The sequence below is a fragment of the Caenorhabditis briggsae genome (genome assembly GCF_000004555.2).
Source record: "Caenorhabditis briggsae complete genome, chrIV, whole genome shotgun sequence".
Classification (NCBI taxonomy): Eukaryota; Metazoa; Nematoda; class Chromadorea; order Rhabditida; family Rhabditidae; genus Caenorhabditis; species Caenorhabditis briggsae.
Genome location: NC_013487.2, coordinates 6,868,655 through 6,880,994, shown reverse-complemented (window position 1 = coordinate 6,880,994; position 12,340 = coordinate 6,868,655). Strand labels below are relative to the sequence as shown.

General features: G+C 37.8%; 2 protein-coding genes across 2 annotated transcripts; one reads left to right on the top strand and one right to left on the bottom strand.

The window, feature by feature from the left end:
* Positions 1-5,225: 5,225 nt before the first annotated feature.
* CBG05460 lies at positions 5,226-10,366 on the top strand (the record flags this gene model as incomplete). Its single annotated transcript, XM_045235397.1, has 9 exons — positions 5,226-5,327; positions 5,803-6,030; positions 6,759-7,207; positions 7,257-7,365; positions 7,951-8,166; positions 8,472-8,796; positions 9,046-9,238; positions 9,310-9,391; positions 10,280-10,366. The coding sequence occupies 9 exons, from the start codon at positions 5,226-5,228 to the stop codon at positions 10,364-10,366; spliced, it is 1,791 nt and encodes a 596-aa protein (XP_045092948.1).
* Positions 10,367-10,954: 588 nt separating this feature from the next.
* Positions 10,955-11,912, bottom strand: Cbr-bli-6 (the record flags this gene model as incomplete). Its single annotated transcript, XM_002633538.1, has 2 exons — positions 10,955-11,764; positions 11,832-11,912. 2 exons carry the CDS (start codon positions 11,910-11,912, stop codon positions 10,955-10,957), a joined length of 891 nt encoding a protein of 296 aa, XP_002633584.1.
* Positions 11,913-12,340: the final 428 nt, after the last annotated feature.

The following is a 12,340-nucleotide window of genomic DNA, read 5'->3' as shown; positions in this document are numbered from 1 at the left end:
ATATCTTTTACAGGAAACGAGATAAATCGGCTTGAAGTTGATAGTGTGGGGGCCATTCTATTACAGGTTTTACGGCAACTGCTTATCTCACTAAAAAATATCTAGTCACAGAATCGCATGCTTTATTAATGTTATCCATATCTCTCCCATTTATAATCACCCACTTGAGTCATTATAAATTAGCATTCATATTCTCTGACCTTCGTTTTCTCAAAGATCCATATTCGAAAGTTTCTTTTTTTTTCTCTCAGAGAACATCTATTCATTCCGCCCATTTTTGCTAATGAGATGAGCTCTTTTTCATCTCAATGTGACATGCAGAGCAGTTTTTTGAGTTGAAAAAAACCAAACTTATCTCAACTGGCTGGGAGATATTCTTGTTTTTTGCAGCCTTCATCCGATGTTTTCTTTTTTTTGGAAGATAGAGGGAGGAATTTGGAATGAAATGAATACGATTGAATGAGAGAAGAGGGACACTTCCGATGTCTCGTTTCTCTCTCACTTTTTAAGGGGAGGTCTGAAATCTGACTGAAAATGGGGAGGGAGTAGAAAATAAAACACGAGAGGAGCAAGATATAGTTCAATTTTTTGTGATGGATGAAAATATAAATGTGCCATCTTTTTTTCTTTTTTGAAGTTGTTCGAAAATATGGACTTATCGATTCTAAAATTTTACTGATCAAGAAAAAAATGCCTTTAAAATTTTTTTTAAACTTCGGTTGTGAGAAAATATTTTTCCTGTTCCAGTATTTTGTGATAATGTTCGGTTGAATTTTTAAATAGATACCAATCCACTATCTGTCCCAATCCCGAATTTCCATCTCTTCCAATTCCTCCAAAATCTGCTCAAATCCCTTTATATGTGCCTAAAACATATAACCAAACACCCCCAGCATATTCCAAAACTAGTACTTTTTTTTCTCCGAAATATCAGAGCACATAATCACCTGATAAATATAATCCTCCTTTTCCCTCACCAACACCACAAATCCGCCATTTCATCACCTCAACAAATCCTTCTTTTCGTTGAATCTTCACTATTTCTATTCCATCTATGTATACATTGTTCCACTGATCTGATTAATCCGTTTTTCTCCTTTTTCGAGCAGTTTGGGAGAAAGAGAGAAAAAGAGAAAAAGAGAGTACAACAGAGAATTACATCTACTCATTTTTCTTCTCTTGTCGTGTATAATAATCACGAGATTCTTTTGCTCACACTATAAAAATTTGTTTTGTCTTCTTCTGTTATTTTTCTCGAAAAACATCCCTTCTGAAAATGTGCTTATCAGAAGAAGTTACCATGGTGATTGTCCCATTCTCACCTGCTTTTTACTCACAAGTTTCCTTTCTTCTTTTTTTTTCGCAGCTATATTTTTGCCGTTACAGTTTGATGTGATAGAAATAGGTTCTTTGGGATTATATTAGTCGGGACAGAAGATATATAAGGCTAGTCAGGTGATGTCTTGATAAACTTCATTAGTTTCACTTCATTTTTGTGAATTTACTTCCTCTTGTCAAATGCATGTGGGTTGATTGTAAGGTATGGGTGCGCAAACCGTAAATGCCAGAAGCCCACCCAATACGTTATCTTTGAGCTCAATTATCTCGGTTCCTTCAGAAGGTATTAGAAAAATTTCAACTGATAGCTTATTCATGATAATATCTATTTTTTTCAGTTGACAGGTTTTCAATACATCTCACAGGAACCGAGATAAATTGATGGACGTGAAGAGAAAAAACACAAAATCATATCCCATTTTCATTAATAGTTCAATCGAAGTCCATCCATCGAACGTCCTGAAAAATAGGAAACCAGAAACGTTACAAAATTTTACCTTTTCAATTCTTCATTAAATTCCGTCAAATCGTTTACCATCATCGTCACAAATCACTTTCTTCTCGCTTGAGCTCAATCATCTAAAAACAGAAATTGTACCTCATCAGTATCGTCAGTATCGTATATCTCGTGCTTTTTGACATGTGACTACAAGTATCGTATTCTAAAAGCTATGTATAAATGAGGATTTGATGACGTTTCTTCATCGAACCGCAGTTCCATTAATACCCTCAAATCCTTCCAAATTCTTTCATGTCTATCAATTTTAATTATTTTTTTTTAGCTCAGAGCCAGTATTTTGAGCTAGCAGTGATTTCTAATAACACTGTTTCTGAAACTCTATAAATTTTTCAGTTCTCGTAATCGCGATATTAAATTAGGAAACGTTTCTTCCATCTCCTGATCCCAAAGTCCTCGAAAGCTTCTTAACTTCAGATTTTCGTCATCCCCACCCCTTGTATCTAGAGCTCTCTCTGAATATATTTCACGATTCTCGCGCCCCAAATCTGGTCGGTTTTCCGGTGATTATCCATGGAGAGAGTCGTGGATTCTTGTCGTTTTTCTCTTTTCATTCCTCTCTTCCGCTGTCTTTTCTAATCGTAGTCAAGTCATTCTAGAGGAGCTCTGTTTCCTTTTTCTTATTCTCTTAATATGTCCACACCACCACCACCACTTTTCTTCTATTTTGGGGGTCCCTACATCGTCATCAATGATCATGTTCCTTCCTTGCCATGACGAGATAGTAGGTCCTATTGTAGGAAAATACGTAGCTCGCGAGCCCAAGGTTATGAAGTCTCCCAATCAGTAATCTTTTAGTGCATTCTAGAATCCTAAGAAGATTACGGTTTATCTCTCGGTGTTCAAAAATGTACCTTTGATATAACAATTTTTGAGACTGTTCTCTGATATTTTGACCTTCTACATCTCTGCATTTTGAAACTCCTGGCGGAGTGTGAAAGAATGCGAGAGGAATAGAGATGGAGAGAAAGAAAAACTAATGAAATGGGATCTGGGTGGGAAAGTTTGTTACGTTCATTAACTGCAACATTGTCTGCTTTTTTCCTTCCGTGTTTCTTTTTTTCTAGTTTGTTTATTATGAATACCTGGCGGTCTAGATTTCAAGAATTTTTTTAGGTGTTGTTTGTTTTTTGAGAGGTATAGAGAAGTTGGGTTTTATCGAGCCATCCAATTTTTACGATAGATGTCGTTTTTGCTCCTTGGAGAGTTTTCGAAGAAAAATAAAGAAAATCCAAATAATAACTGTTCCAGTTTCTAGTCAAGTACCCATTGGGGTTTGAATAATTAGATAAAAATTGCTATTAAAGGGGGACTCCGACCAAAAATTTTTATTGCATTAAAATGTGTTAAAAGTTATCTATTTTCCGAATATTATTGCGAAAAAATTCAAAAAAAAATCCGAAATTCCCAAAAAACGCCGTTGAAAAGGAAGAAAATTCAAAAAAAGGTGCAGCCGGGGGACGAGGATTTTCAGTGAGAAACCTAGGCCACGGCAGCGGGCGCCTTTCCTACGTGGCAATTTTTCCGGATTTTTTTCAATTTCATGTCCGGCACGTAAAAAACGTAAAAAAACACTGTCGGCCAACTGAAAAAAACGGCTGTCAGGCGCCGTGGCCTAGGTTTCTCACTGCGCGGGAATTCAAATCCTCGTCCCTCCTAGCAACTTTTTTTGAAAATTTTTCGCTTTTAGCGGCATTTTTCGGGGATTTCGGATTTTTTCGCTATAATATTGGGAAGATAGACAACTTTTCGAACATTTTAATGCAATAAAAATTTTTGATCGGAGTCCCCCTTTAAAATCAGAAAATTGAAGAGAAATTTTGAAAATAAAACTGCTATTTCGAATTTTTTATAAATTAAAAAAAAAATTTAAAAACTGTTTTATATACAACAGTTCAAACAATGGTTTAATAATTAGGAATTGTTTTGGGCTGATAGAAGCAAAATATCGAAAATTGTTGTTTGTTTTAAAAGCATAATATTTAAAATTGGTAAAAACTGAAAACATAACATTTCACACATTTTTGTAATTTTAATATTTTCGTAACTTTATTTATTTTTTGAGATGTGTGCCTTAAAAGTTGGTGTCCATGTCTCCTCCTCTACCGCCTACCGGGGTCGCAGGTGAATTTTAAATGCGCATATCTCACAAAATACTGTGGCTATTAACAATTTTTGAATTACAAAAATGTGTAAAATTTAATTTTAGATCTACTCCAAAATTATAGTATAGCAAAGTCTAAATACCACTTTTTCGTGACTCTCACAATTTTCATCTATCTAAATACTACAGTTTCAAATTCCTGGTAAAGTTCTGTTTTTTTTTCACACTCAATTTCATCTTCTACGTAGCTTGAAATCCCGAAAAATCTCTTCTAGAATAAAAATCCATATCTGACCTGATTCTGTACTCTCTTTTCTGTTGCTCTTGATTTCCTTTCTTACTTCTTGTTCCTTCGTCATCTCATTTTTTTTCTCTTTATCCAATTCAAATCCTCACTGAAATAAGCACAAAAAATCGAGGAGAGCAAGTCATCTCCTCTCGCAAAAATTGAATATCGAGTTTCATTTTCTCCATCTCCTCTCCTTCTCCGTGCCTTCTGAAGACGTCGCTCCCGTACGTCTTCGCGAAGGAGACGACGACTTTTTGCTATCCAATTTTGTCTATCGTTTTTCTTCTTTCTTCTATATATCCGAAGACTCAAGGAGGGCCCCGTGGCGCTGCGAGCCTTTAGGGCCTCTTTACACAAAATTGGATAAAATTGAAGAAGGAAAAGAGAAAAGTGTGAAATTGGAAATGTAACACTTCTTCCCTTTTCCTTTTCTCCATTTTTTTTCAACTCATCCCCGTTTGTGTCCCACGGCTTCTTGCTTCGCTTTCTTCTTCTTCAACCGACCAACCGACCGACGTCGTCGTTTACGGGTAATTTGAGCAGTTCACGTCGTCGTCATCAAGAAGAAGGGGGTACCCAAAGAAACCATCAGAGAGGAAAACCTTTTTGTTTTTTTTTTGCAAAAAAAGTGGCAAAGTTTAAAGTTGGCTTTTGAAAAAGAAAGTGCCATGTTGTACTTTTTGTTACTACTGACGACTTCACTCAGTCGGGTCCACAAAATGTTCATGAGCCAGTTGTAGCATTTTGAGAGATACTGTATCTTGTAGAAAGTAGTTGCTAGGAACTTTGATTTGTCAGCACATATTTTCTGTTTCTGTCTCTTTACAACTGTACCTTCTTACTTTCCTCATTCGTTACTGTGACTCTCTGAATAAATCTACTTTTTTCAGATCTCTCCACAAGATACACAATTACGCAAATAACCCTGAAGTAGAAAAGAAAACCATCAGAAGTCCGACGCCGTCGTCAAGTTCAGAATGGCTTCGGTGGCGGCGTGGCTGCCGTTCGCGAGAGCCGCCGCAATCGGGTGGGTTCCCATCTCGAGACAGCCCATGCCACAGGCCCCAGTTGCAATACAGGTATCTTTTTTGGAATTTTAGATCAATAGCTCAGAAGACCTTCAAGTAGAAGTAATACGGATGGGTAACGGAACGAAAAGTTATTAGAGACCAACATCTTACATAGTAATTGAAACATAATATTTTTTGTACTCTTGCTCACTAATTAGCCCCTAAATATTCTCTCACAATTAATAATTATTTGGCAACTGTTCATACATCAAGAGATGACTTCTTGTTGTTGTTCACACGTGCTCGTTAGGTGGTCGATGTCTCTTTTCAGAGGGAAAAAGACGGGTTGAAATGTGATACGAGTGTCATATGCAATGAGAGATTAGATCCTCTTTTGTAGTTCCAGGTACTTTGGGGAATTCCTGATCAACGATGAGAGGCTAGAGTTTGCAAAAACTGATTGTAGATTTATCAGAACAAGTTATCGAGAGTTTGCAAAAACTAGAAAAGCTTTGATTGTAGATTTATCAGTTACTTTTTTCAGGCCAAAGATCTCGCCGTGGATCATGTATCCGATGAGAAACTGGCGATCAACATATCCGGAAGACGGTTTGAAACGTGGAAGAACACATTGGAAAAGTTTCCGGAAACACTTTTGGGATCAAACGAGAAAGAGTTCTTCTATGATGAAGACACCGGAGAGTACTTCTTTGATCGTGATCCAGACATCTTTAGGCACATTCTGACGTTTTATCGAACGGGAAAGCTACATGTGAGTTTTTTACGTTTGAAATGTTTCAGTGTAATAATCTGTGCTGGATTAATAATAAGACAATAAAAAAAACATTTTATGGTGGTTTTGAAACAGTAAATCTTGTATGCGTTTGTTCTTTGGATAACTTTTACATTGTAAATGCTCATAGAAGCCCATCTCATACGTACACTTTGAGCTCAATTATCTCGGTTCCTCTCAGAAATCAAAAAACTGTCAACTGGTAAAATGTTGGCGATATTCTGATAAACAACAACTTTTTCATATCTTCAACAGGAAATGAGATATATGGCCTCAAAATTAGAATTTAAAGAGCCTTTGAGTACTTTCACTTTGAGCCCAATGATCTCGGTTCCTTTAAAAGCTATCAAAAAACTTTAAACTGATAAATTATTTATCATAATCTCACCAATATTTTCTCAGTTTACAAATTTTTGATATTTTTAGAAGGCGCCGAGATAATCTGATAAACCTGAAGTCAGAGTGCCCTTCTTCCAGAGCATTTATATGCATTTTCCAAAGCTAAATAGCTAATGCTTTACAATAATATAGGACGTAAATTAAGTTTTTTCAAAAATCTAACCTGTGAAATCTACTTTTTGAAGCAGTATATCTTTTTAATGTGAATTTAATTCAATATAACATTCACTTTTTCAACAAGTTATCATACAGTTTTGAATCTAAATAAAACTAGTAGACACGGATCACGCTGTGTATCAAAATTTCAGTACCCTCGCCACGAATGTCTTGTTGCCTACGACGAGGAGCTGAGTTTCTTTGGAATCATGCCAGATCTGATATCAGATTGTTGCTATGAAGACTACAAAGATAAGAAACGAGAAAACCAGGAGAGGTTAATGGAAGAACGAGTGGAAACAGCAGAAGCCAACACAGCAAAACTATCCCTCCAACAAAAAATGTGGGCAGCATTCGAGAATCCTCACACCTCATCAATAGCACTTGTATTTTATTATGTCACCGGATTTTTTATTGCCGTCTCGGTGCTTTGTAATATAGTAGAAACCATTCCATGCTGGTATCAAGATAATATGGCGGTTACTTGTGGAGAAGCCTACGAAGAACAATTCTTCGTCGTTGATACGGCTTGTGTGATCATTTTTACGATTGAGTACTTTTTACGGTTGTTTGCTGCTCCTGATCGATGTAAATTCATGAGGTGAGTATTCTGTTTGAAGTGTCTGTTTTAAAATGCTTCCTGTTTCCAGATCAATAATGAGTGTGATCGATGTCATTGCGATCATGCCATACTACGTCAGTTTAGGACTCACTGACAACAAGGATGTATCCGGATTGTTTGTGACGTTGAGAGTTTTTGTAAGTTTTTTTTCTGAATGTTATTTAGGATTGGTTCTGTGGACTATTCTAAAAACATTATGAAACAAACTGTTAGGTATTGCTTAACAAGTAATATCAGTAAACCCACTGTAAAACCTGAAACAATGCCCCCCATTTACGCTCAAGTTTGAGCCGATTTATATCAGTTCCTGTGAAAGATATCAAAAAGTAACCAGCAAACAAAATATTTTTAGAATCATGATTAACATTTTTTCAGTGGGCCACTATTTGATACATTTCACAGGAAATGAGATATATGAACTCGTTAACGGGTTGGGGGATTCTTTTAGTGTTTACGGTATTTCATGTTACAGATGAAACAAAAACCATTCTCCAAACATTATTAAATATATTAACGAAGTCGATTGGGATCTTAAGCAAAATACTGAGAAAAAAAATATTTGATTTTAAATTTGAGTCAAAAATCTCTGTTTCATACAAGTTATGAAAATCTTCAATTTGGTATCGAAGGCAATAACTTCTTTTAGCATCAAGAAGAGACAGAAGCTTCTGGACTTCATTAGTTAGAATAACACAACCCTTCGAAATCTCTGAAATTTTCAGCGTGTCTTCCGAATATTCAAATTCTCTCGTCACTCACAAGGTCTTCGAATTCTGGGATACACTTTGAAGTCGTGTGCCAGTGAACTGGGATTCCTGGTTTTCTCCTTGGCAATGGCGATTATCATATTTGCAACAATCATGTATTATGCAGAGAAGAAAGTCGAAGCTACACGGTTCACATCAATTCCATCAGCTTTCTGGTACACTATTGTTACGGTGAGTTTTTTTTTTGAAAAATGTGAAGCTATCGATATTGCTCTAATAGACGCTTACCCGAACCGTCCACTTCATGCTCATTTATCTCTGTTGCTTTGAGAGATATCAAAACTCCGTAAACTGATAAAATGTTGGTGATATTATGATACACATTTTACTAGTTGATAAACTTTTGATATCTTTCACAGCAACCGAGATAAATTGGCTCCGAGTTTAAAGTTATAGACGACATTCTTTTAGACCAAATGCAGTAGTAGCCTGTCAACTGTTGGGGACAAATTCCGAAAAACAGTAATATTTTTCAGCTTACAACACTGGGTTACGGAGATATGGTGCCTTCAACGATAATGGGTAAAATAGTGGGAGGAATCTGTTCACTTTCCGGAGTGTTGGTAATCGCTCTACCGGTTCCCGTTATCGTTAGCAACTTCTCACGAATTTATCATCAGAATCAACGAGCTGATAAGCGACGGGCACAGAAGGTATGGAAGCAGAGAAGAGAGTGTTTGGAAAAAAGTCATTTACAGAAAGCTCGTCTCGCCAGAATTCGAATCGTCAAAAACGCCTCGGGACAGGCGCTCTTCAACAAGAAGAAAGCTCATGAAGCGAGAATGCAAGCGTTCGAGCAGGGTAAGTTAGAATTCGTAACTTTGTTGATTCGACTTAAAGTCAGTAGACACACATTATTAAAGATTACCGTATTCGCTCTAATAGAAGCCCAGCCAACTTTAAGATCCATTATCTCGGTTCCTTTGAGAGATATCAAAACTGGGTCCGAGAAAAATTAGTTAAAAATAAGAAACCCTTCTATTGCATGTCTTACGGTAACTAAATTTCTTATAGGAACCAGACATTTTTCGAATCAAAACTAATTTCCAGGCCAACTCTCATTCGATGCTCTTCGTGACGAGGATATCTTTGAAATTCAACATCACCACCTGCTACAATGTCTTGAGAAGGCAACAGAACGAGAATTCGTAGAATCAGAAGTGATGTTCGAAGGAGGAAGGAATACACCGCCACCCAGTGAAACAGCTTCATTAAGAGGAACGACAAAACGTAAACGACGATTGTGAGTTTTTTTTTGTTGGGGCCCCCAACTTGGGGGGAACGACTTTTAAAGAAAGTTACTATGATTTTCAGATGCTGTGTCTCAAAAGAAAACGAGGAAATGGACGAGTTGGATCGAGAGACACGAGTGACGTTCAATCAAAATTTGAATCAGGTATTTGTATTTTTCATGGGGGCGCATAATTTCCCGGACACAAGTTTCAACTAGCATAACATTTGAGTACTGCTTTGTACTGTGCTCGAATTTGGAGTGCAAAAATCACAATAATTCAACAGAAAACTGTCCAAGTTTCAACTTGTTTGATCAATTTTGAGCTGAGTTATCGCTTGTCAAAGTTGCTTCATCACATGAAAATCACAAGGCATTATGCCGTTCAACTTTGGACAATCATAACAATACCTAGACTTGAGGAATCGCTTTTAAAATTTCAGTAGATTTGAGTCCAATGTTAAGTTATATTTCTATCAACTTTCGTGCTTCCAAGAGACTTACGTCTAAAGATATACCCATTTTTATCAGAAACCGTAAACACTCTAATAGAATGCCACCCAAACTATCAACTTTGAGCCTATATACCGTATTCCCTCTTATATAAGCCCACCCTAGCTGTGCATTTTTCTTTTCGGTTAGGGCAGACATACTCTTTTTTGTCCATGTTTCTGGTAATTTCCGTTTACTCTTGTCGTTTTATTACTATTCCACTTCAGTTAAACACCGAAAACCCTCCAATTTGAACGTTAAAAAAAATTAGTTGACCCACAGAAGGAGGTTGAAAAATAGAAGCCCATGGGCCTCTATTAGAGGAAATGCGGTATTTCAGTTTCTGTAAAAGACATCAAAAAGTGGTCCACTAACAAAATGTTACTGATATTAGAATAAACATTTTGTTAGTTCACCACTTTTTAAATATTTTTACAAGAACCCAGATAAATAAGCTCAAAGTTGACTGCTTGGATACCGTTCTATTAGAGTTTCTACGGTAATTGTGCACCACCTGTAATCATTTACGATAACTACAGTAATCCAACGTTTTTTTTTCAGATCTGTGAACTACCAAAGCCTGAAGACGTGGAACAAAATCAAAATGATCATCGAAATAACGACAAAATTTGTGTCTCTCAATTATAATCTTTTTCTTTCTCATCTCCTTGTTTTTCCCTTCTCATTCCATTTGCGGGTTTCTCTGAATGTCTTCTAATTCTAATTAAAACAATTTTGGAAAAAATTTCAAATCTCTCTTCATTTTTCTCGGTTTGCCTCGCACCCCCTTCCAATCAACGAACAGATTTCTGAGTAGATTTTTTAAAATTACACTGTATTATTTTTTTTAATGATTTCTTTTCCGGAAAACTTCCATATCGCTCTTCATCGCCCCATACATTTTTTTTTAATTTCGCGGTGAATCTTTTTCACTGGAGCCTCTCGAATGACATTCACTACTTCTTTGGAGCAGTTGTCTTTCGTTTAATTCCCTTTCATTCAGTAATACTTTCTTTTTTTTTGAGGAATTTGAATTAGACTAATCTTATGTGCAGTTTCTTTCTCTCATTCTGCCTGTCGATATAAATACTATTTATTTATTAGATGTGAGTCCATATTTTTTAGATACAATCAAAAAAGAAAAATGTACAACACTTCGCTTCATTCCATTTGCAAACAGAAAAAAAATTGGACAAAAAACAGATATACAAAAAAACGTTTCACATTATCAGTTGTTTATCTTCGGGTTCCGTCCTCGAAGAAAATTCCTCCATCGATGGCGCAGTACTTTGGACAGATTCCCTTCTCTCCAGCACTTCCTGCCTCTCCAGCTTGTCCAGCTGGTCCTGGATTTCCGTCGGATCCTGGTTGACCTGGTTGACCTGGTGGTCCCTTTGGTCCCGGTTGTCCTGGTTGTCCATTCTGTCCTGGAGTTCCAGCTTGTCCTGGTGGTCCTTGTGGTCCTGGCTCTCCTGGTGCTCCTGGCTCTCCCGGAACCAATGGCTCAGATGGAGCGTCTTGTCCTGGGTTTCCATCTTGTCCTGGGGCTCCTGGTTGTCCGTTTGGTCCTGGTGGTCCCTTTGGCCCTGGCTGTCCTGGTTGTCCGTCTTGTCCTGGTCCTCCTGGTTGTCCATCAAGTCCAGCATCTCCTGGTGGTCCTGGTGGTCCTTGAACTCCCGGTGGTCCCTGTGGGCATGGTTTGCATGGTGGTGGGGTGATTGGCTCACATGGGGCCTGTGGTGGGCGTCCTGGATTTCCTGGAAGTCCTGCGACTCCTGGCTTTCCTGGGCGACCTGGCTTTCCGGGTGTTCCGACTGGACCGGCTGGTCCAGGAAGACAGCATCCGGAGCAGGATCCTCCGGCGGCAGCCGATCCAGCTACACCAGAATCTCCATAGGAAGCTTGACGGGCCGTACGGTTCGAGCGGATCGAAGAGACCTCGGTGAGGATGTCCTTGGCGGATCCTTTGCAGTAACGGATCTCGTGATGAATGGACTTCTTCACGTGAGACACGTAGTTGTAGACCATTGGAAGTGTGATGCAGACCTGTATGAATGGTTTTTTGAAAGTTTCTAATATTAGTGCAGAGGAAAATCTCAGGCCTAAAACTCACTGAGAGAACTGCAACAACACTGAATGTAACGGCGGCATAGGCCACGAATCGATAGGCTTTGACGCGAGTCTCTACCTCCATTTCTGAAGCCGACGATTTTCGTATCTCTCCGATTCGCTTTTATAATGCCCAGTTTTTCAACAGTTTTCCTAACATCCGATACACCTATGCTAGTTATTCGATCCCAATCAACGCGCCGTAAATGCAAAACCTAACAAAAAATGAAAGGATATGCAGTTTTTCTAGGCTTTCTGTGTTATCAGTTTACATTAATTTTTAGACATTTGCTTTCTTTTCCAACGACAACATAAATCTTTTGTCTAGATTTCTTTTTTTTTCAGAAAAAAAACGATTTATGGTGGATTGCGCCCGCAATATGTCGTCAGATCGGGTGCTTGGTGTGAGCATTGCTAGCGCGCTCCAATGGACTCAGGTATTTTTCAAATAAATTTATCTTCCAATAATTGTTGTTTTTGTCTGAATTTCAATTGTTTTTCTCACTAGAACGT